General features: G+C 42.2%; 1 protein-coding gene across 1 annotated transcript in view; it reads left to right on the top strand.

The window, feature by feature from the left end:
• The window catches only part of COL4A6 (collagen type IV alpha 6 chain), a 288,857-nt gene that overhangs the window by 197,856 nt on the left and 65,829 nt on the right, over positions 1-25,172 (top strand). Inside the window, exons 4-5 of the mRNA XM_042974020.1 lie at positions 17,902-18,036; positions 19,174-19,218. Coding sequence (XP_042829954.1) covers positions 17,902-18,036; positions 19,174-19,218 — 180 coding nt within the window. The remainder of the gene's footprint in view (positions 1-17,901; positions 18,037-19,173; positions 19,219-25,172) is intronic.

The raw sequence follows: 25,172 nt of genomic DNA, 5'->3' as shown, positions 1-25,172 counted from the left end.
TTTATTTTTAAATGAGAATCACACAGCAGTTTTGTCAGAAAAATTACATGGATGATAATTTCCAGAGCATTCTGAAGTACTTTGCAGTCCTCTCTATTCAGTTTAACTAATAATATTAAGTGAGCACCTACTATAACAAAGCACAGTAGTGGAAAGAAAGGTGAACCAAAGGCCTATCTTTAGATGCTTCAAGTTCAATTAGGGAAAACAGGCCTTGGACACATACTTCTAGTTCAGTGCACACTCTGCATATAATAACAGACATACAAAATTCTGTATGTAAATTAGCATTCACAATAACAACAAAAAAGAAAATCTGTTTAAAAAATGTTTAATGTTTTATTTCTTTTTGAGAGAGAAAGAGAGAGAGAGAGAGAGAGAGGCAGAGTACAAACAGGGGAGGGGCAGAGAGAGAGGGAGACAAATAATCTGAAGCAGGCTCCAGGCTCTTAGCTGTCAGCACAGAGACAAATGCAGAGCTTGAACTCGTGAACCACGATAGCCTGACATGGGGCTTGAACTCATGAGCCATGAGATCATGACCTGAGCCAAAGTCGGACACTTAACCAACTGAGCCACCTAGGTGCCCCTATAATGTATCTTTTTTTGTTAGTGATTTGTCTAACAAAAAAGATATATTGGACATTTTATAAATAAGAATTTTTAATATTTTTAAATGTTTATTTTTGAGAAAAAGTGAGAGTTAATAGGGCAGGGACAAAGAGAGAGGGAGACAGAGGATCTGAAGTGGGCTCCACACTGACAGTAAAAAGCCTGTTGCAGGGCTCGCAGTCATGAACTGTGAGATCATGATCTGAGCTGAAGTCGGATGCTAAACTGACTGAGCCACCCATGTGCTCTGGAAGTCACTTTTGTATTTTACACAGGGGTAGCAACCCAACTTTATTTCTCTCCATACAGCAGTGCTTCTCAGTCTTTTTCAATGTCATGGCACAGAGAGAATATAATAGCATATGGTTGGCATAAGGTGGGAAACTAATGGGGCTGCTCATGGCCAGAGATGGAAGCTATCAGCTTGGGAGCTCTGCCACTTTAGGTCTTGACTGGCCATCCTAAGGGTCAAAGGGGATCAATAATAGCTCTATACTCCTCTAATCCATGTGTGGCTTTCAGTGTGACACACTGGTTGAGAAGTTCTGTCACACAGTGATCTACTCTTTCTAACACCAAACAATCCAACCTTCCCTTGCTGTGAAATTGCATTGATATTATCATGCTTCTGAGCTCTATATTCTATTCCATTAGTTTATTTGCCTTTTATTGCCCTACAGTAACTTTTTATTATTATTATTATTATTATTATTATATTTTTGTAGTGTGTCTCAAACTGTAGAAGGACAAGCCTCTATTCCTTTTTAAAATAAACTTAGATAGGCATAGAAATTTATTTTTCTAAATGCATTTTAGAATAAGTTTTTATTAATTCCTTAAAGTATCCTGCTGGCATTTTGATTGGAATGGCATTGAAGTGGTGGATTTAGGAAAAATTGACATCTTTATAATAATAAGTCATCCCATTCATCAGTATGGTGTCTATCAACATTTATTCAGATATTTTATATCTATTAGTAGAATTTAAATATTTTATTATACAAAAGTGACTTCCAGGTAGATTAAAAACCTAAATGTGAAAGGTAAAACTATAAATGAAGGAGAATTTTTTTTTAATTTTGTTTTTAATCTTTATTTATTTTTGAGAAAGAGAGAGAAAGCAGGGGAGCAACAGAGAGAGAGGGAGACACAGGATCCAAAGCAGGCTCCAGGCTCTGAGCTATCAGCACAGAGCCCGACGTGGGGCTCGAACTCACAATCTGTGAGTTCATGACGTGAGCTGAAGTTGGATGCTCAACCGACTGAGCCACCCAGGCACCCCAAGAATTTCTTAATAATTTGAGATGGTATAGGACTTCATAAATAAAACCCTGAAGTACAGAACATAATGTAAAGAAGTCATGAATTTTACTCCATCAAATTTGAGACTTTCAATTCAATGAATGACACTACAAAGTTAACAGACAGATGCTAGACTAAGAGAAGATATTTGCAATATCTAAAACTGACAAGGCATTGATGTCTACGATGACTAAGAAACTTTGGTAAATTAACAAAGAGAAGCACAGAAAAAAAAAGGGCAAAGCATATTCATAGAATGGACAACTCACTGAAAAAGAACCTGGATTGGCTAACAAGCATATGAAGAGAGGCTAGATCCTGCTTGTATTCAGAGAAATACAAATTAAAATAACCACGAGATACCAAGTTATGCTCATCCAAATGACAAAAATTCAAAAGATAACACCAAGTGTGCATGAGCATGTGGGGGGAAAAGATCCTCAGCATCGCTGATGGGAGTGTAAGATGGTATAGCTTTTTGAAGAGCAATAACATGGCAGTTATTGATAATAACAATGTATACATTCCTACAACCCAGCACCTCACTCCTGAGTTTGTGTCCTGGGAAACCTCTCTGTGGTTCTAAAATGGGATGCTTATAAAGATATTTATCACAGAATCATTTGTTTATCACAGAATTCATTTGTGTAAGGGATTGGAGGCAAACTAGGTGTCCATCAGTGGGGAAATACACATGTAAAGTGTAGTGAATGCATACTAACAAGGATTAGAAGCCATAAAATAGTTGTGCATATACCAAAGAGATCTTGAAAACATTCTTGTGAAAAAAATAATAGAAGAATAGCCCAGTAATATTTACATCAACTTACACACACACACACACCAAAAACTGTCTATTGTGTCAATGTATCTATGTATCTATGTCTATCTATCTATCTATCTATCTATCTACACACACACCAACTATCTACCTATTGTATCTATGTATTTATGTATCTGTGTATCTGTATATCTGTATATCTGTATATCTATCTATCTATCTATCTATCTACCTATCTCCTGGACTTACATCAGATACATTATAGAAGGTTCCTGTGGGGGTATAAGAATGAGAATGGAGATTTGGGTGAAGGAAAGTAATAAAATAAAAGGAGGGACTTTATATGGACTAATGATAATATTTCATCATGAATTGAGGGGTATGATTAACTCATCTCTCTATACCTGAGCTCCAAACAACAACAACAACAACAACAACAACAACAACAAAAATATGTTCAAGTGTTAGGAGAAGGGAGACAATAACCTCAACCAGGGAAATCAGAGAAGTCTTTTTAAAAGAGGTCAGATTTGAGCTGAGCTTTGAATGGTAGATAGAGCCTTGGTAGAGAGTTCTGGAAGAGAGGGGTATATTTGGCAAGGAAACCACTTGGTTGAAGCCAGGTGGAGAGAGAGTAAAGGATGGATCTAAGTATCAGCAAGGAGACTTATGCCTGGAGTCTAGTCCGGGCAGGAGTATTTAGTGGAAAGCATGCAAAGGCAGTTGGGATCTGAATGGTGAAAAAGTTTTCAATGTCTGGTTAAGGAGTATAGGTTTTATTTTGAAAGTAATAGGGAGTGATTTACAGTTTTCAAGCAGAAGAGCAATAGGGTCAGATCTAGGAAGATTACTGTCCAGAGTGGTAGATGGCAGCAATGTTTGGATGCAGAGAGAACTCCAGAGATTATTGTCATTATCCAGGTGAGAGCTAGGCTTAATAAGAGGGGTGTAGACATGAACTTGAGAAATTGACAGGACCTGAGAAATAAGAGTGATGTCTCATCTTTATAGAGGAGGTAGTAGAAGCTTTAGGAGGTGGATAAAATCACCAAGAGAGGAGCAAGCACCTTTGGGCAGAATGGAAGAGACCAGTGAAGAGGACTGACATGATGAAAGACTGAAGGACCCACAGTACCATGCAATGAAAGCCAAAGAGATGGTCCCAGAATGGAAAAGAGTGTTCAGCAAGGACTAACACTGCAATGAAGGTCTATGGGATCAGAATTTAGCAGAGGTCACTGGTTACTTTCCGGAGAGTACTTTCAAGAGGGAGTTGCTGATAGGCCCAGATTGCCAGGGGTTGGGAAGGGTGGTAAGAGAGGGAGTGGAGGCAGTGAGTTTTGTCTGGTGTATCAAGAAGTTTGTTCTTGGAGGACACAGTGGTGGAGAGGTCCCTGGGCAAGGGTGGGAAGAAAGACTTTTGTTTTATTTTTGAGTATCAGGTAGATCAGAGCGTGTTTTAAAGACTATAAGAAAGCAACCAGTCCAGAAGATATAAGAGGGAGGAAGGGTAGTTACTAGAATAGGATCCCAAGGGATAGGAGGGCCCCTGTGAGCCTTGGAGCAGCCCTGGCAATGCTCATTGAAAGCCAGCCTTGCTATATACCTTGATTTACATGTTTCCCCTAATCATGCCCCTTCACCTTGCCTTTGAGGGGTCTTCCCTCTCCCATATGGCCTTACTAGATCTCCCCTCCCATTTTACCCCCTCACTTTCTTTTCTTCTCCTGGGTTCCAGAGAATGGTTGCAACTGGACTAAACAAACCTCTCTTTGTCAGTCAGCAAGTCAAGTGAAGCAATTAGCTTCTGGGTTCTCAAGCTGAAGGACCTGAAACACTCAAAGCCTTGAAGGGGAAAGAAAGTACTTGAAGGTTTGTTTACCACTCAGCTTTAGGGGACAATAGTTGTTACTCTCAGCTATGACAGGCTTCACTGGGGACTTTATCAAATCCTCTGTTAAATTTTTCTGAAACATTGCCAGCACCAGATCTAGAAACTTTTCAAATCCTCACAAAACTAGAGAATGGAAAAAAAAAAGCAGTGATGGATGGTGGGGTAAGGGGGGCATGGGGCCTCTTTCCCTGTTAACCTCCCCAGATCAGGCCCCTGGACTGGCCAACAGCTTTTTAATCTTTTTTCTACCCCTTTTTTCTACCCTTTTTTTCTACCCCAGGTCCTAGGGTTTGGCTAGTTTTGCTTTCTTTTCCAGTTGCCACTTCCTCCCTCCCCAATTTCCCATCCAGATTACTTCTCAGAATAGTTTCCTGATTTATCCCTAGCTCTGCTTTCCCTGGGAAGCAGATCAATGCTTTAAGTCATTTAAAGTGCTTTCATTGCTACTATCACTAAGGGAATAGTTGTGCAATATGACAAAAATGTAAATGACACTATGGAAGTGGGGAAGGTACAGTGAGCTGTGTACATGTAAGCTACCTGCCTCCCTCCTTATATAACATGCCGTTGACTCTGCATCAGCTGAAACCACCACCCTTTGAGCTAGATACTAGACCCAACTACAAGGTCTTCAGTCCATGGTGCATGTGGCATGGCATTGCCAACAGTGGCTTTTCTCCACCTGTGCCTCTCCAGGTTGTGCTCTCTGGCCCAAGATTTTGTGTTGACAGCACTGACTCAAGTACTAAATGCTATCCATCATTCATATCTTATAGCTAGTTCAGACTTCTCACTTTGAGCAAAGCCAACTTCCCAATAAATCATCTGTTTATCAGGAATTGCTAGCTCCCTTCTGGAGCACTCTCCAGCCAGGACCCCAAGATCAGCTATGTCAACAAGGCTCTCATGTCGTCCAATTGGACCTATCCCTCCCCCTCGCCCCCATCTTCACCCCCATTACTTCTGATGTATGTATCAGAGCCAAACCCTGGAAAACCCCACTGCCTGCTTTGCTGGCTCCTACTCTTGGACTTCCAAGTATTGTTTGAGGAGGCCTCCCTGACAAAAACATTCTCTAGTGTCAGCACAGTTCTTGGGGCTGCTTGGCAGCCCTTCAAACTTTTCTAACAGCTGACTTCCTACCCATAGCATCTCTTCCTGGGCTGTTCCAGTCATCCTCAGCCTCAACTACCTTCATTCTTATATAACCTCGTTTCCTATGTTTACTGGGAAAATGGAGTTCAATTTGAAATGGACTTTCTCCACTTCCCTCTTGCTTAGCAAATCTTGTCTTGGGTTTGTTTAGTTTTTTGGGTTTGTTTTTATTAGTTTTTGTTTGTTTGTTTGTTCATTTGCATCCTTCTCCACTCTCTACTTTGGAGGACTAAAAGGCCCCCCTCTATTTCTAAGACAAACTTATCAACATTCTTCGGTTGAGTTCAGAATCATATCCCTCCTGCCTTCCTCCGCCTTATGATAATACTCGTGTGTGTACATAACTCAATCTTTCTTTTTTTGAATTCTTTAAAGTTTATTTTGAGAGAGAGGGAGAGAGCATGAGTAGGGGAGGGGCAGAGAAAGAGAGAGAGAGAGAGAGAGGGAGAATTCCAAGCAGGCTCTGCGCCAACAGTGCAGAGCCCAATGTGGGGCTCGAACCCATGACCGATGAGATCATGGCCTGAGCCAAAATCAAGAATCAGACACTTAACTGACCGAGCCACCCAGGTGCCTTCATAACTCATCCTTCTGACTCAGAGTGAGCCCTCAAGGGCAAGGTCCATATTACATTTCTTTCTATGTTCCCAACATGTAGTATTGTGGCTGACATATAGGAAGTGCTCAACAAATGTTTACTAAATTGATGAGTTGTGAAGGGACTAATTAGAATGACTTGAGTTCTTTGCACCTTGTGCAGATACTTAATGGGTTAATGAGGGTGCCACCAGGCAGCAAGAAAAATGAAGGGAAAAATCAAGAGGGCTCAATAAGTTCCAGAACCAGGGTTTTTCATGGAGTTATATAGCGTCGTGGTGGGAATATTTTATGTAAAATTGACCTGTCACTTTATAAAGGGAGTAGTGGAAAGAGCACTAGAGTGGGAATAAGAAGGTCTGGCTGTGCCGCTCATAAGCTGTGTGGCCATGGACAAGTTAATTAACCTCTGGGCCTCAATTACTTTCTCTAGTACATTGAGGACGAGGTTATTACGAACATTAAATGAAGTTGTGGATGTGAAAACACTTTGAAATCTGAACCCCCTCTCCAATGCAAGCTGGTAACTCTTATTCTTGATATCACTATGACCCTGGAGCTTCTACTTTTCTTCTACACCACAGCCACCATCACCCCTACAACCCATCTTTCCTGCGGCAACAGAAGCTAGATTTTATCTCAGCTTCTAACTGTCCATCATGTAAAAGGGAAAGATATCAGAATTGGGGAGCCCCCACTTTCAACACCCCCTTGCCATCTCCTTTTTGGCCTGTATGTATCTGTGTGGATGACTTCACTTGTCCATGGGTACTACTGCATACAGTTGGTGGGGAAGATGTATATCATCATCCCATCTTCTGAAATTCAAATCCAAGGCTGACTGAGAGCTATATGGTGGACTATGCTGGAATACCAACAGGCCCTACCATTTTCACAGACTCCTGCGCCTGTGGGCCTGTATATTTGGGTTGGAATGTGTATCTCTTTATCTGCATGGGTGTGGCTATGAATATGGGGTGTGGGTCTTTGAGGGAACTGCACTGAGAGTATGTAAGTTGTTCCTCTCCCTTCGATGCCCCTCCCTCCCCTTTCAGAGCTCCCTGAACTCTTTGGCATGGGTCCTGACAGGGAATTTCTTTGATCCTACCCTTCTTTTATTCTCCTTTTGTTTAAGGAGCAGTAGTTGGTTACTCCACATTCCCTCCTACTCCCAAAACTTGATGGCTTCTCGTCAAAGACTTGGGGAAGCCAACATCGATCCAGAAGCAATCAGCTCACACCAGCTCAGTATTGGAGCAAAGGTTGTGCAGAATATCAATGATGGGTAATTTATTATGTTGGAGAAAAATGCCACATGTATTCCTTGTCTAATGGAATAGATACACTGCAGCAAAAATTGCTGGCAAGTGAATTTCTGGCAAATCCTCTTTCACTTTGATTTTTATTATAAAACCATGGCTATGTTTTACTGGAAAAACTAAAAGAAAAAGTTTGGCTTTGGGCTGTAATTAAACCATGTACTTTAAAATAAACCACATTTTAAAAACTACAATAATAAGGTGACAGTGCAGGTCCAATCATTTTTAAACTGTGATTAGAATCCTGTGCAAGACAGTCAATCTGCCCCCACCTTTATCAGCTTTAAATTCTCATATCATTCAAAATTTTTTTTCCTACTGAAACCTCCTCCTCATGGCTTTTATTATTTCATAGCTTACTGCCTTATATACCTAGCAAATGGGAAGGGGGGTTGAAAATTGGAAGTTTAGTTATTAGCATATATTTCCCCCAAAGCAGAGCTTTGTCAGTAGAATGAACTCTCAGCCCCTTTCACATACATTGTCTTAACTGATGCCCAAGGCAACCCAGGAAACAGGTGGGGCATGTAATATCCCCATTTTGCTGATGAGAAAACTAAGGTATAGGAGTAAATTGTCTTTCTCAAGATCATGCAGTTAGAAAGTTAGAACAGGGAATAGAACATAAATCTTAAGGTTCTGCTGTAACCAGGCAATGGCAATATCAATCCAAGTTTACCAGAAGGCTTTCTTTTATTTTATTTCTTATTTTTTTATTTTTATTTTTTGAGGGGGCCAGCAAAGAGAGACAGAGAGAGAGAGAATCTTAGGCAGGCTCCTCCATACCCAGTGCAGAGCCTGATGCAGGGCTCAACTCAGGGCTCGATGTGGGGCTTGACATGGGGCTTTATCTCACAATCATGAGATCATGATCTGAGCTGAAATCAAGAGTCAGACGCTCATCTGACTGAGCTACCCAGGCACCCCTACCAGAAGGCTTTTATAACAGGCCTGTGCCATCAAATCATACACAAGTTGTCTTCTAAATTCTAAGAAGGAAAACAATATTATGGCAAATGCAGTATTTCAGTTTTCCCAACTCTTATATCAGTTTTGGATTAAATTCATCCCAGGTAGAGCTGTATTTATTTTCTCATGCAGTCCAGAAACTCAGTGCATGCTTTGTAGTACAGTGGGGTTCTTTGTATAGACTGCATGCCCATTCAAAGGGGTGTGGTGGCTCATTCAACTATCTGTAATTATTACAGAAGTGGTTTTCTGTTTTTTTATTTTTATGGTCAATGGTCATATTTATAGTGTTATTTGATTTTTGGTTCTTATACTTCCCAATTACAATATTGACACAAAAGGAAAGTTTGGTCTGGTTTTGGATGTAGTTTTATGAATATGTTGTAGACAACAGGGAGACCTGAAAATTCTTCACCTTATCTGCTTCTATATAGCAGATACCTCTGCTTCATCCTATTTTAACAATTATTGGTGTTCCCCAGGGGCAAGGGAAAATATGTTTAAAAACAAAACTCTCCAATTTCTGCTCAGCACAATGATCATCAAATTAGTATACTGTTCCTGTAATCTGTTTTCTGTCCTTAATATGCTAGCATTAGGGACTCATAGCACATCAGAATTTGTCTACAAGAGCCTAGAAAACTGTCCATTGCCCACAGACCAATTAAAGAAGCCATTTTAACTGTAGAAATGGGAGAAGGAGAAGGAAGAGAAGAAGGAAGAGGGGGAGGAAGAGGGAGGAAATTCAACAAAAAGAAATCTCCCATCTTTTTAAGTTCTGGGGAGTATCATTCCTTCAAATGCCTGTTATGACTTAATTTATCAATTCCATTAAATGAATTTCTATTAAATATTACTTGTTCCAGTGAAAACATTGGGTAAATTGAGATCAGTTGATCTGCTGTTAATGAAAATGGCAATGTTTCCTGCCCAGAGTAGCTCTTACTATCCCTTTTCAAGTGGGTTTGGGTTTCTACCTTCAGAGCATTATTCAACGCAGAGAGGTAATGTAGCTTGGTGGAAGAAACAGACTTTTGTATCACCAAAATTAGCTTCACTAATTGCTTGATGTATGACCTCAGGCCAGTTTCTTACCCTCTATGAATTTGGATTTCAGTGTCCTCATCTGTAAAATGAGTCTAATATCCACTTATTAGGGCTGTTATAGGATTTAACGAGATGGATTCAAGGAGATGGTACTTAGTAAGTGCTTGGTAGTAAGAAGGTCATTATTGTGTTTTAGAAGAGAAATGTGAATGAACAGGCAGAAAGGAGGGATACAGAGTGTTGACTAGCAAGAGTTAACTTTATCCCTCTGGGAGGTGTCTTGCTGAAAATTTCAACATGCTGACAATAGCCAATGGAATAGGTGTGTGTGTCTTTGCAAACAAAACATGTAGATGCATGTCTTCATGCCTCGGCTGGCTGCTGCAAACACTGATTATAGCTTAAGGACCAGAAAATAAATGTGTTTTCATTTGGGTGTTGAGGGCAAGCCTCTGATACTGCTTCTTAGCTGTGGCAGACACTAACAATTTGGGGGTTCACTTTGCTAGACACCAATCACCTTTTACATACATATGTATGTATGTATGTATGTACGTATGCATGTAGGTAGGTGGGTAAGGTCACTGCCCTTGCTGGAAAATTGTAGATGATGCTATTGTTATCAAACTGAACCAGGGTTTTCTGGGCCACAAAATGGGTCTGTTTATCTGTATGATATGAGTCTTTGTCATACACTAGACTTATTCTTCACCTACTGGTATTCTTTCTGCCTTATTTACTTCTATGGACAATATTAGCCCATTAGTGCTATGACTAAGAGAGTGGAGTGTGAGGCTATATGGATGGCTGTCTCCATATGTTGTAACAGAAGGAGCACAGAGTTGATTGGGAGGCCCTGACACCAGCTCTGCCACTGACCAGCTATATGACATGGGCAATCCCCATTGGCTAACTGCTTTGCAGCTTGGTGTCCTCAGCCTACCACACAGATGTGTTGTGATCCTCCAAAGGAAGGGCAAAAGAAAAAGTATTCTGAAGTGTCTTAAATATTCTGCCCTTGGGGGTGTTATCATTAATTTTCTTCTTACCACATATTTCATGGCTAAGAGAGAGACCCCAGCTACTTAGGCCAGAGTCTGATAAGTTCTTGCATTTCCTCTACCCAGCCCCATTACTAAAATGGGAATTCCAGTTGGATGCTTTAAGGGCAAAGTGTAGAATTCAAGCCGCCTAGTTCTTAGGCTGGAGGTCAGGGGGTCAGCAATCTCTGCTTCATTTTCCCCAAAGGCCACACAGGGGTTTTTCAGGATAGCAACAAAGTCTTTTTAATCTAATTTTTCCCCTAGCTAATGAGACTTTGGACGTGGCCTTCTTGAAGATTCCCAAGTGCACATTTAACTCTGCATTTTCTTGCACTCCACAATTACACCTTTTTCTCTACAATTATATTTTGAGTGCCTACCGTATACCAGACACAGCATCTCTGGAGATACTGTGGTAAAAGTGTCAACTGAGCTCCCTACCCTCTCAGACCTATGGTCTAGTGAGAACAGCAGGTACAGAATATCCCCTTAAATGGTCCCAGGTATCTTAATCCCCACTTCTCCAAACGTGGACTCCTACTCCTCAACTTCCATCCAAGACTCTTCTTCCCCTAGGTTTCCTCAGGTCAGTGAAGAGATCCACTCAGTTGCCCAAGCAAGAAACCTGGGAGTCATCCTTCATAACCCTCTCTGTCTTACCCACAAATTTGATTCTAGCACTAAGTTTTATTCTTTTTACCCTCTAAACTATCTCTCAAATCTATCTTCTCCCTGTCTTTTCCTGCCATGAACGTAGTCCAAGTCACCGTTATTTCTCTCCTGGAGGTGACAGCCTCCTCACTGGGTTCTGTGTCTCTGGCCTTGATGCCTTATCCACTCGCTTCCTATATGTGCAGAGTTGATATTACATGGACTTTGATAAGTTCCTTTCCCTTTCTGGGCTTCAGCTTCTCTACCCTGAGCTAGATGATTTCCTAAGTCTTGTGCAGCTCTCTTTTCTGTGGCTCTGTGATCAGATGGTTCTTGATTGCACTCTGGTACGGCTATCTAGGCTTCCAATGAAGGTATTGCTGTACCTGGCCACTGGCTTCTCAGTGTGTATATTCATTCATTCATTTCTCCATTCATTCAGCATTTACTGAGGTCCCATTGTGTACTAGGCACTGTACTTAGTACAAGTGATTCAGTGAAGAAAAAGACATAGGACTTGCCCCCAAGGAGCTCAATCTGTTGGGGGTATAGGCACAAACAGGCAACCTAGCACATACTGTGGGGTGGGGGCAATCATGGAAGGCTCCCTGGAGGAGCTGATAACTTTATTGGAGTTTGAATGATAAATAGGAGCTAACCAAGAGAGCAGAGACATGTACAAAGGCCCTGGGGCAGGATGGATGCTAAGAGAAAGTAAATCAAGATTGGAGGTTGCCAAACCAACTAGGAGGCTGTGGCAACACTGTAGGGGAGACATGAGGAAGACCTGAAAGAAGACCATGAAGATAGAGAGAAATGGGCAGGTTTGAGTTGTATTTTGGAGGTGGAATTGACAGTCCTTGCCGGTGAATTGGATGTGGAAGATGAGGGAAAGAGAGAAGTCATGGGGAATCCTTGGGCCTCTGGTTTAGTCAACTTTATGGATAGACTGTCATTTTCTGAGTTAGTTCCATTAACTCAAGAGGAAGGAGCTGGTTTAGGGAATAGGTTTAAGGAGAAGATGATGAGTTCAGCTTTGGTCATGTTGAGTTTGTGATGGAATATCCAAGTGGAGAGGCCTGGTAAGCCATTAGCTATAAGAACCTGGCACCCTGAGAAGAGAAATTGGGGCTGGAGGTTCAGACTAGGGAGTCATTAGCATGTAGAGGAAATTCTTTTAAGAGAACGAGCCCAAGAGAGCAAGGACACCAACATTGAGTAAGGGGGGAAATGCTCTCCACAGATGTGGGATGCTGGCATACATGCTCTTTCATTCCTGGGCACACATCTCTGCCCCAAAGAGAGTTTCTCCATGATATGTGTGCATCACCCACTTAAACTTAAGAGAAGGAACATCAGGTACCCAATCATAACTTCTCCATCTTACCATGAATGATACCTAAAGAAGAAAGAGAACTGATACTTTCATGCCAGGTGTTTTCATTAACTCACTTAAATGCTTACAATAATCTACACCAGAGCTATTATTCCTCAGAGCCCTAAAGTCACTTGCCCAATGTCACATAGCTATTAAATGGCAGTAATGAGATTTGACTTCAGATCTGTCTGATTCCAGATCCAGCACCATGACACCAGGTAACAGCACCGAACCATCTCTGCTGTATAGCTGGGTCCTTAGGAAAGCCTGGGCACACCCCCTCTTCCCTTCTGCTTCACAGATATCATTTGCATCCCCTAGCTTAATGCTTTGCTCTCCATTAAAATACAAATCCCCTTAGGGAGAAGTAAAGCTCTAAGTTGTTGTCAGTCATTTATGCCTCAGTGGGAATGAGTTTCAGATTCTTCCGTAGGCATAAATTTTAATTTTATGGGAGAAGGACAGTGGAAACTTCAAGGAGGGATAAGAAGAGAGAAAGGGCCTAGCAATGAAAAGTCGGCTGTCTCTGTTTCACAATCCCACCTAGTCTGAGGTATGTGCTTTTAAGATTTGTAGATACTATTTCTGTATATGTGTACTAAATAGTCTCCCTTTATCCATGGTTTCACTTTCCACAGTCAACCATGGTCCAAAAGCAGATGATCTCCTGACCATAGGTCAGAAGGTCAATAGTAGCCTAACCCTACATCACAGTGAGTACATCATTGACCTCACTTCATCTCATCATATAGGCATTTTATCATCTCACATCATCACAAGAAGGGTGAGTACAGAACAGTAAAGATATCTTGAGAGAAACCACATTCACATACCTTTTCTTACAGTATATTGCTATAATTGCTCAATTTTATTATTGTAAATATTTTACTGTGCCTAGTTTACAAATTAAACTTTATCCTAGGCATGTATTTATAGGAAAAAAGATAGTATATATATGGGATTTGGTACTACCTGCGATTTCAGGAATCCATTGGGGGGTCTTGGAATATATATCCGTAAATAAGGGACTACTGTTCTTTATATGCAGACCCATTGCTGAGTCTGTCACCCTGGTTATCTGGGGTTGGGGATGTGGGTGTGGTCTGATCTAAGGTGACCTTTAGCTGCATACTAACCCCAATATTCTGTGGTCAGCAGGAGGAAGCCAGCCTGGGCTTCAGTCAGGATTTGCAGTTCCTGGCCTCAGGCATTCTCTTGAGTCCCAGTTCATTCTCTTGAGAATTAGACCCTGCTGTGCATATTTAAAATCCCGAGCAGATGGAGGCAGGAGAGCTTGTTGGAAAGAATTGGAGGAGTCCCTTCTGCCCTGTCTCGGTCTGTTTGCCAAAATAAATGACATGTATCAGGGCAGGGCATTGGTCCAAGCCCATTGAAATTCTGCTAGCGGTCCAAACAGTGATGGTGTTTCAGATTGGTTCTGTGAAATGATCAAAGTTAGGAAGAGAGAAATGATGTGTGAGCATCTGGTTGCTGCAGCCTACTGATGGGGACAGTCCCAGGGGTGGGCGTGGGTAAGGGGGGAGCAGCTTCGAGGACCCCCTAGGACATCTGCCACTGGCAAACAGGGAAAGAGCCACACACTGGCAGCAGGCAGTCTGGTTTGAGTCCCATGCTGTTTTCCTCACCAGCTATGTGACGTGAACAAGTCCTTCCCCTTCTCCAGGCCTGCCCCCCACCCCTCATATAAAATAGAACCTAGATGAAATGGTCTCCAAGGACCCTTTCTGCTCGAACATTCTGTGACTTCTCTGACACTGGTTTGATTTTATTTGTAGTGAGAGAGGCCCACCCACCCACCTGCTTATCTGTAGTTACAATGTTCTCACACTGACCTCTGCTGGCCATTTTGAGAAGTGCCACCGATAGCTTCTTGGGAGGAAAAAAAAAAGCAGTTCATCATTGATTTAGTATTAAGCTTCAACAATATGCTGGGCACTGCGACAGAAACCCTGTGTACTGGAGATGAGCAAAAAAGACCACATAGCTGTAAGCACAGAATAAGCATATCTAGAGATGGCTGACAAAACAATGCACAAAAGAAAGGTGTCTCCCCCCCCCACCCCGGCTTTTTTTTTGGCCATCTTCATTTGTTCATGGTGCTCTGTGCCACTGTACGAAAGGACCTCAGTGGGTAGGAAGATTCTTTGTCTCATATCCTATGACTGCAGGCTCCAGAAGGGCCTGGAACCCCACTGAGGAGGCAGTTCTGGGCCAGTAGTACCTCAAAGCCTTGAGACATCTCACAGGCCCTGCTTCTGGCCCCTAGATCATCAGTCTGAGAGGTTTCTAGCTGGGGCCAGCCCAGACACTGTACCTCAGAGGTATACATTCCCCTGAGGGGTGCCATTTCAAAAACCCCTTTGAAAAAAGAATTCAAAATCAAAGAATCCATGAGTTCTTTTTTTTTTTAATATGAAATCTATTGTCAAATTGGTTTCCATACAACACCCAGTGCTCATCCCAACAGGTGCCCTCCTCAATGCCTATCATCCACTTTCCCCTCCCTCCCACCCGCCATCAACCTTCAGTTTATTCTCAGTCCTTAAGAGTCTCTTATGGTTTACCTCCCTCCATGAGTTCTTTCAGAGAGTCACTTTAAGCTCTCCGGCTGGAACGGAAGAATTGGCTCTACAACTGTGGCAAATTCAGCATGGCCACCCAGCCAAGAGAAAGGAAGCAGGCCATGGAATCCTGCCTTTTATGGATGGAATCAGATTTCCTGTTAAGTCCAGACCTAGAATTGTCTCACTCCTAAGTCTCTTTAGTTACTTTTGCTGAGCATGTGCTCTACAAAGGCAAGAGGCCAGAGCTGGAACGTGCCAGCCCATGTGCCTATGCCAGGCACTGCTCAGGCTCTAGTGATGTGAGCAAGATGGAAATTGGGCCACACCACAGTCTGCTTTCTCAGTTCAATGGTTTATTGTGCTCTCCATCTCCCATCCCTTGATGTGGGAAAGCTTTGGGCAGGGCTCAGATTTGGGTCAAGCATTCAGTGCCTTGACCGCATCCTCTCTGCTAGTAATAACATGGCCTCAGCAAGTCCATCCTGCCCCTATCCTCCCACCAACTGGTCTCCTCCTCCCCCAACAGCTGGTTCTTATCTGTCTCCCTTGTTCCAGCCTCAGGCACGCTGCCCTGGCCTCATGCTGACACACACATGTTCTCCTGAATGCTCATTGATGAGTTTCAGCCCTGAAATGCTGCCTTCTTCCCATCCTCCCCTTCCCATCCCCAAACCTCTGAGGGTTCCCTATTTGCTACTATATCAAGTCTTCAACTTCCTTCCTTGCTTTTCAGGCCCACCTCAATTGGGGCCCACTCAGCCTTTCCAGCGTGGGCCGTGATTCCCCCCAGCCATGAACAGAATGTAAGCATTTCACAAACCCTCCACAGCCAACCCTTTCTTTGTGTTCCTGCACTACTTAGGCTCTGTTCTGGATTTGTACTGTTTGCTATGCTTTTGGGTACATTAGTCTTGAAAGCGAGGTCCCCATTTTAGACTTCTTTGTTAATCCTCAACACCACAGCACTATTTTTTAAAGTATTGGTCTTTTTATTTTTAGATATAGATAGATAGATAGACATAGATATAGATAGATAATTTATTTTTCTTTTTAGTTTCATATATACATGCATAGTAAAGTTTACAAGGGTAACAAATAAACAATCATTGTAAACAAAATTCCAGCTATGGGAGGTAAGGGCCTAAAGAGTGAAAGTTCATGCCCTGCTCCATCATTCCCATAAACAAGTTCCTTAAGTAGTCTAGAGCCCAGCACCCAGTAGAGGCTATATGTTGGGTGCTAGAGAAGGTTAAGTGGTGGGTGGTGCCCCCAGAAAATTGCATCTCTTTAGGAAAAGCATTTTTGTACTTCTTTTCAAGAGTCCTTGGTCTTTGTGGGCCTGATTGACACTGGAAATTTTACTCCAAAGGCCCCACACAGCTGGTGACCACTTGCATCTCCAATACGTGACTGTAGCCACTCCAGAAAGCATCTGTCCTGTTTCCAGCCTTTTAAAAAGTAACCATTGAAGGTGAATATTAAAGGGCATGTTTAATGGGCTTTTCTGAGTTTTTCACAGGTCTGTAGAAAATTGCAGACAGTCAGTAAAAGGGCCAAGAGGTAGAGATGGGAAGCGTTCATGAAAATAAGCTTTCTATCTGGTATGGTGTTGCGTTCTCTGAGAGGTAATGCATGTTACTAATGGTTGTAGTCTTTCTGCCAAGAAAATTCAGTCCCTACTGGGATTTGTTCTAAATGATAGACTAGCCCGCCTGTGCTGCACCCACTGGGGTTAATTCTCTGTTTCGGTCAGCTTTGAAATGTCAGCCTGAACTTTCAGACTTAATTGTTACAGACACTTTATAACTAAAGCATTCAAAATATTCAAGCTTCTCCCTCTTGCTATTATAATTAATACTTAATGGATATTTTCAGGCTTCTTGAATTTTACACATTCAACAGTCTACAGATAGTGGGTTGAAGGGAAAGAGATATATAGAAAGGGAACAAATAAATAATGTGTGTGTGTGTGTGTGTGTGTGTGTGTGTGTGTGTGTGTGTTTCCTGTAAGCATCTGTTTCCAGTTGCAGTGATGGGGTCCTGGGATCTGCCAATAAAGATGGGCTTTGACAGGTTGGTCAGCCCATGGGTTTCTGGGTTCTCCCCTCTCTGGACCCCCGAGGCAGTGTTCTTTAGACATTGCCATTTCTGGATTTCACTGCGAGTATGTGGTTGGCCATTTGAATGGGAGTTATAAAATGTCACGATGTTCTCCAGCATTCTGTTCTTTCACTATTTTGACAATCTGATGGATGCCCTGGCATTAACTAGGAAGAGGACAGTATTATCCCGCCTGAATAACTAATCTCCTAAGAAGTACAAAGTTAAAGGATCTTGGTGCACATGAATCTTATTAAATGTGCTTATAAAATATGTTCTATCCAAATAAGCTTAGCGGCCCCTAAAATAGCCTTTTCTGATCCGTGTCTGGAACTTTGGCATGCTTCACAGATCTCTAAGCCAAAATTGTTTAGTGAAGTGATGACAGTATTCTCTGTGTATGGGAAAATGGGAAGCGTTGATGTTAAGTCCTCTATTGACTAAGTGCACTCCTTCTCTCCATCTTAGGGGCGACCAGGACCAATTGGAATTCAAGGTCCAACAGGTCCTCAAGGATTTGCTGGCCCTAGCGGTTTATCAGGGTTGAAAGGAGAAAGGGGCTCCCCAGGTCCCCTGGGACCATATGGACCAAAAGGAGATAAGGTAAAAACACCAGAGTTTGATTTTTCTTTGACAGATGAACCATAGGTATGAAGGTGAAAAGTTCTAAATCTCAGTTCTGTTCGTTTATGGAAATAATACTAATCCTGAGTACCTTGGTGCCAGGCTATAGACTTTAATAAGAGACAGGCTGTGTGATATGCTGCTAATAGATCAACCTATTTCCAGAGAGACTCCTATGGCAAGCAAGCCACAAAGTGCATGTATTGGCTACTTGCTAGACACGTGAGCTTGCTGGGGTGGGAATTCATGTGGGTTTGGAGTGGGAATGGGTCAGAAGTTCAATCAGATGGGCAATAGAGGTCAGGAATCCAAGCAAGGAGACTGGGAAGCAAGATGTCGGAATGCTTGGAAGCAATCTGGGCCACAAATGTAGGGAAAGAGATGCAAGAAAGGAGATTGATCATGTCGTGCTAGCTGGCTGAGTTTAGCAGCTTAGTTTATGTTCCCTTCAGATTTTAATCACCTCCTCTTTGCCCCATTGGTAAGGGAGGGATTCCCAGCCTAGGGTTCTGAGGATGGCAGAAGACATGACACCTGATACTGGACAGAAAACATTGACAGCAGGTTTATTACTCACATATACTCACAGTGCAGGGTGAAAGGACACCACACACCACACAGGGCCACACAGGGGAGGCAGATTTTGAGGTGGCAAATGGGTGAGGTGCCCCTTGGCTCCTGAGGGATGTTTGTTTGAATAATACAGTGGGTCATCAGGGAACTGAAACCAGATTCAGGGATAAGCGGGAACTGTATCTGCTCTGTTTGATAAGGAGGGCCATTTGCCTAGGAGACCTCATCTAGGGGAGCAGAGTTATGGGGAACTTGTGGTTAGGCCTTTTGAGGCCCTCCACCCCAGTTTTCCCAGTTTCAAAGCAGCATGTCACACTGAGCCATCATTTTAGGTTTTGCACCACATTGCTTAAGATAAAAACTGGTCTCAGAACACAGACATGTTTAAGACCTTAGGTAGAGGCAAGGTGACACAATGTGGAGAGTGAGGTATAAAACACTTCTAACAACTTAGGTCATGAATCACATGAACAAACTCACCAAATCTAATGGACATCAGTTGGATTGTCTGTTACATTCCTCTTCCTACTCCTTTTATTCTAGGGTCCCATGGGAGTTCCTGGCTTTCTTGGCATCAATGGGATTCCGGTGAGTGTGTCCACAGAGGTATTTTTTTTTATTACCACTTCTAGGTTGTGCTTCAGAGGTCAAATATCTTAGCCTTAGCAACATCCTGTGGCATGCAAGCATTCTCTGGGTCAAGTGTTGAGATGCACATGATAAGGTTTGAAGAGAGGTGGTCACACACACTTTCCCTGGGATTTAGTTACAGGTAGCACTAAATCAGATGGTTGGGACAGATGCAGGCATAAGAAACCATCAATACCTTAGCCAAAATGCGTTAGGTCTCATGAGCTGAGGGGAGCTTTAATTAGGGATGAGGGACTGGTTCTGAAGTGTGGAGACAGTGCCACATTCAGAGTACATACGTACTCATTATAATAAAATTATGAAGACATGTGATATTAGATAGAAAAATATTTAGAGATATCTTGATACATTTCGTTTCAGTAATTTGTTCTCTTCCACCTTACCTCATTGCAGAGTGAATTTCCCTTTAGTTTTTACAAAGCAACCATTCCAAAGATCACTTGCAGGCAGCCCCTTTCCTTTATCCTGAAACCTGGTTTTGCTGGAGATGAGTGAGGAATCTGGAGCTCACAGATATCTCCTTTTCTCATTACATCCAGTCCAACCCCTTAGGTTCTCGATTTTCACACTGTATCCCTACTTATCTCACCACTGGAAAATCCATGATAACATTTCGCCAGCCTTGAAAATACAGTATTTGCAACTTGGCTTCTATCAATTTTTAGTTATATCTTTTGGCACATCTCTATATACTACATCTTTATCCTGAGCTGTGTTTTTCTATAGCAGAGCTCTTCAATCTTAAGAGAAGACACAAATGTTGTATGGAAGCTCAGAGTACAGATCAGGAAGAAATAGAGCTTCTTCATTTCAGGGACATGTTAGAGCCTGCTTTTATCCTTTCAGCCTCGAAGGGGTTCTTCTGAGCCATATCTAAGCACAGTTTGGCAAATCCTAGACTTAATAGCTTTTTGTGTGATACTGCATAACCATCTAGTATCAAGGAAGGGGGCTTAAATCTCTTTGTGACAATCTCTAGGTATTTCTTGGGTGCCGGCTAGGTGCTATGACTCTACTATGGGGATACAGAAAAAACTTATGGATCTACACTCAAAGACATTATCATTTGATCCATTTTCTTCCAAGATCTAGCATACATTTGGAGTTGGAGGACAGAAGTCTTGCTTCCTTGTATTTGTTGTATGTATCAACAAATAAGCCATCAGAATTCTGCATTTTATTCAACTGCAGACTCTGAAAAATGCTCAGAAATGGGCCAGCGGGCAAATAAGAGGATGGGGTTGGCTGTCCTTTTATAACATCCTCTGGCATTTTCTCCTGGCTGTGTTCCCACCTGCACTTTATCCAGAGCCTCCACTCAGACTGTGTATCTTCTGGGAGCCACTGGGTGAGGAAAACTAGAAAGCTGGAGATCACCTCTTGCATTCCTCCTGCGGAGCTGGCTTCCACTGGAGATGAGTGGGGGATTTGAAGCTTGCAGCAGTACTATGCCTTTCCTCCTGTAGTCTTTTTCTAATGGGGGCTGGAAGGAAGTGAATCCTGTGACGCAGAGGCTGATTCCAATTCTGGACTAGAACATACCCTAGGATCCAGCTGGCCACTTCTGCCTCCAACTTGTGTCCAAGAGAGCCGTAGACTTTGCAGGGATTGATCATTTCTCGTTGGGGCTTCATTGCTTGGGAGAATGAGTTACAGGTGTCCAGATACCTCCAAATTAATGTGCCACTCCCAATAGAAGTCCCCACTCACTCGGCCCTTCCCTTGACCAAAGGCTCTATGTGTTTTCTTTTGACTAATGACTGCATTACTCTCAGGCTCCAAGCCTCTCTTACTCCATGAAATGATTTTTTTCCTTGTTCCTTCCCTCTCTTCCATCTATTCGAGATGTATTTACTGAGCACCTTCTGTCCACTGCCTACCTCTCCCTTCCATCTCTAGTGTCTTAGGAGTCCTTGGTGTCTGTTCCATACACCTAGCTCCTTATTACATATGGCCCACAGTATTTATTATTTGTCTTGTGTAATGGTCTTATCTAGCTTTCTTGAAAGCACAGAATAGGTCTTCTGCTCCACTCATAAGCCTCAGAGACCCCAGGGCTGAATTTACCATGTACTAAGAACACTAGGAACACCAGAGGTGTGGTTGGGTGGCTCAGTCAGTTAAGTGTCTGGCTGACAGCTCAGAGCCTGGAGCCTGCTTCAGATTCGTGTCTCCGTCTCTCTTTCTGCTCCTCCCCTGCTTTCTCTCTCTCTCTCTCTCTCTCTCTCTCTCTCTCTCTCTGTGTGTGTGTGTGTGTGTGTGTGTGAGTGTGTGTGTGTATCTCTCTTTCTCTCTCTCAAAAATAAATAAACATTAAAAACATTAAAAAAAGAAATACTTAGGGGACTGATTCCAACCTCTAGTGCCTACAAAAGCAACAGTTCTCGGACTGGCAGGACTCCATCAGACACAGGAAAACAGACACCCTTGGCCTAGTCAGACTAATTATTTTGCTCTACTTTCGGCAGCTGAAACCAACAGCTTCCCCAACACATCTTAGTAAACTGGATTACTGCACAAATCTGATTCCCCTGTAACATACGTGCCACTGGTTTTAGTCCCCAAACTCTGTTTTTGCGTCATGTAGATAGTTTCAACATAAGTGAGCAAGTATGATCATCCAAGTCTGTGCACCAAGGGCCACAGCAATCAGTCGGGGGAATGAACAATCATGGGGTGCCTGGGTGGCTCAGTCAGTTAAGCATCCGACTTTGGCTCAGGTCATGATCTCGCAGTCTGTGAGTTCGAGCCCCGCGTTGGACTCTGTGCTGACAGCTCAGAGCCTGGAGCCTGTTTCAGATTCTGTGTCTCCCTCTCTTTGACCCTCCCCCGTTCATGCTTTGTCTCTCTATGTCTCAAAAATAAATAAACATTAAAAAAAATTAAATATATTCAACATTAGTGCAACATAGACCAGGGGTGGTTTTTTATGATATCACAGATGTGAGTTGGGGCTGTTGCCACCCACAAGAAATGTATGTTTATCAAATGTTTTCAGTTCTTTGGGCACCTCTGTGGCTCCGTTGATTAAGCCTCCAACTCTTGATTTTGGCTCAGGTCATGATCTTGTGGTTCATGGGTTCAAGCCCCACATTGGGCTCTGTGCTAACAGCATGGAGCCTGATTGGGATTCTCTCTCTCCCTCTCTCCCTGCCCCTCTCCTGCTCACTCTCTCTCTGTCTCTCAAAAATAAATAAATAAACATCAAATGTTTTCATTTCAAATAAGTCTGGAGCAGAAATTTTCAAGTTGTCCTTTGCAATTTATGTTTAGCTTTTCTCATGAAGTTAATCTCAAACATTTTCCTTCCTAAAGACTAGTAAATGAACACATCAGATTTATACCCTCAAAGTGAACACATACTACTCAACAAATGGAAATTTTCCCTTTAAAGTCTGGGTTCTGAGGAACATGGTTTTTCTGGATTACAGCGCATCTTCTTATTCTGTGCATTCAGTCCCTTGCGTTTATATAGAAACATGGTTTCCTCCCTCAAAGAGCTACATTCTCTTAGAAAGCTGGCACACATGTATATAAAAGCATTAGCTAACACTAGAAAAGGCAAAGTGCCAGAAATGCTGTGGTTCTACTGAGAATTGAAAAGTAACCGTGTATTTCATTTTAATGTTGGCAACAACCCTATGAGGTAGTATTATTCATCTCCATTTCACAGATTGTGAAACTGAGACTCAAGTTGGGCAGTGGCAAAGCTGGGATTGGAACACAAACTCAAAATTCAAAACTGACTCAAAACATTCTTTAGCTATCATTTCATGGTATCACCTGGACAGGAAGGGGCTGACAGGTCAAAGTCAAATGTCAGAGGTGAATTCCAGAGAATTCAGCTAAGGTAGGAAAGAGTGAGCAAGTACCCCTGGAATCCTACAGGTGGAAGATACTAAGAATTCAGGCAAGAAAACTACAGGAATATTGGGGCCCCAGTAAAAATACTGTGGATACCAAGGGATAAGAAGCCAGGCAAATGTTTTGGTGTCAAACAGAACCAAGGCCCCAGGAGTAAAAATGGTCCCCAATACTGAGCCAGCCTGTTGTCTTGCCTTAACTCATCCCTGTTACCCAGCTGAGAGATAACCTCTAGCAAGTTGGGCTGGGACATTTTTTTTTCTTCAAATTTTTATTTAATTTGTTCTTAGTTAACATATAGTGTAATATTGTTTTGGGGAGTAGAATTTAGTGATTCATCATTTACCTATAGCACCCAATGCTCAACATGACAAGTGCCCTCCTTAATATCCATCACTCATTTAGTCCCTCCCCCCTGAGCCTCCCTCCATCAACTCTCAGTTTGTTCTCTATCATACAGAGTCTCTTACGGTTTATTTCCCTTTTTTTCCCTCCTTCCCACATTTGTTTTGCTCCTTAAATTTCACATATGAGTGAAATATATGTTATTTATCCTTCTCTGACTGACTTATTTCCCTTAGCATAATACCTTCTAGTTCCATCCACATTGTTGCAAATGGCAAGATTTCATTCTTTTTGATGGCTGAGTAATATTCCACTATATACCCCATATTCTTTATCCAGTGATCAGTCGATGGACATTTGGGTTCTTTCCATAGTTTGGCTGTTGTTGATAATGCAAAGGGGTACATGTACCCCTTTGAATCTGTATTATCTTTATCCTTTAGATAAATACCTAGTAGTGCAATTGCTGAATCGTAGCGTAGTTCTATTTTTAACTTTTTGAGGAACCTCCATACTGTTCTCCAGAGTGGCTGCACAAGTTTGCATTCTGGCTGGGACATTTTTTTTTTTTCCTTTTCTTTCTTTTTTTTATTTTTTTTTATTTTTATTTTTATTTATTTATTTATTTTTTAATATATGAAATTTACTGTCAAATTGGTTTCCATACAACACCCAGTGCTCATCCCAAAAGGTGCCCTCCTCAATACCCATCACCCACCCTGCCCTCCCTCCCACCCCCCATCAACCCTCAGTTCTCAGTTTTTAACAGTCTCTAATGCTTTGGCTCTCTCCCACTCTAACCTCTTTTTTTTTTTTTTTTTCCTTCCCCTCCCCCATGGGTTTCTGTTATGTTTCTCAGGATCCACATAAGAGTGAAACCATATGGTATCTGTCTTTCTCTGTATGGCTTATTTCACTTAGCATCACACTCTCCAGTTCCATCCATGTTGCTACAAAAGGCCATATTTCATTTTTTCTCATTGCCACGTAGTATTCCATTGTGTATATAAACCACAATTTCTTTATCCATTCATCAGTTGATGGACATTTAGGCTCTTTCCACAATTTGGCTATTGTTGAGAGTGCCGCTATAAACATTGGGGTACAGGTGCCCCTATGCATCAGTACTCCTGTATCCCTTGGATAAATTCCTAGCAGTGCTATTGCTGGGTCATAGGGTAGGTCTATTTTTAATTTTCTGAGGAACCTCCATACTGTTTTCCAGAGCGGCTGCACCAATTTGCATTCCCACCAACAGTGCAAGAGGGTTCCTGTTTCTCCACATCCTCTCCAGCATCTATAGTCTCCTGATTTCTTCATTTTGGCCACTCTGACTGGCGTGAGGTGGTATCTGAGTGTGGTTTTGATTTGTATTTCCCTGATAAGGAGCGACGTTGAACATCTTTTCATGTGCCTGTTGGCCATCCAGATGTCTTCTTTAGAGAAGTGTCTATTCATGTTTTCTGTGGCTGGGACATTTTAAAGTGGTGATCAGGATTGCAGGAAGAAATAGACAATCCACCTGACAGGATTAATTGAAGAGAGTTGCATGAAGGGATGTAGACTTGATTCAGGGGAACAACAATGGATTGTAAAGTAACTAATATCACTTTTGCCACCCCTTGGCCCAAGGGGGAAAGAAAGAATGGTAATACTAAGAACCCTCTCAAGACCCATGGAAT

Source organism: Panthera tigris, chromosome X, assembly GCF_018350195.1.
Source record: "Panthera tigris isolate Pti1 chromosome X, P.tigris_Pti1_mat1.1, whole genome shotgun sequence".
NCBI classification, from domain to species: domain Eukaryota; kingdom Metazoa; phylum Chordata; class Mammalia; order Carnivora; family Felidae; genus Panthera; species Panthera tigris.
The sequence above is the reverse complement of the archived record's forward strand: the minus strand, read 5'-3'. Positions and strand labels throughout refer to the sequence as shown.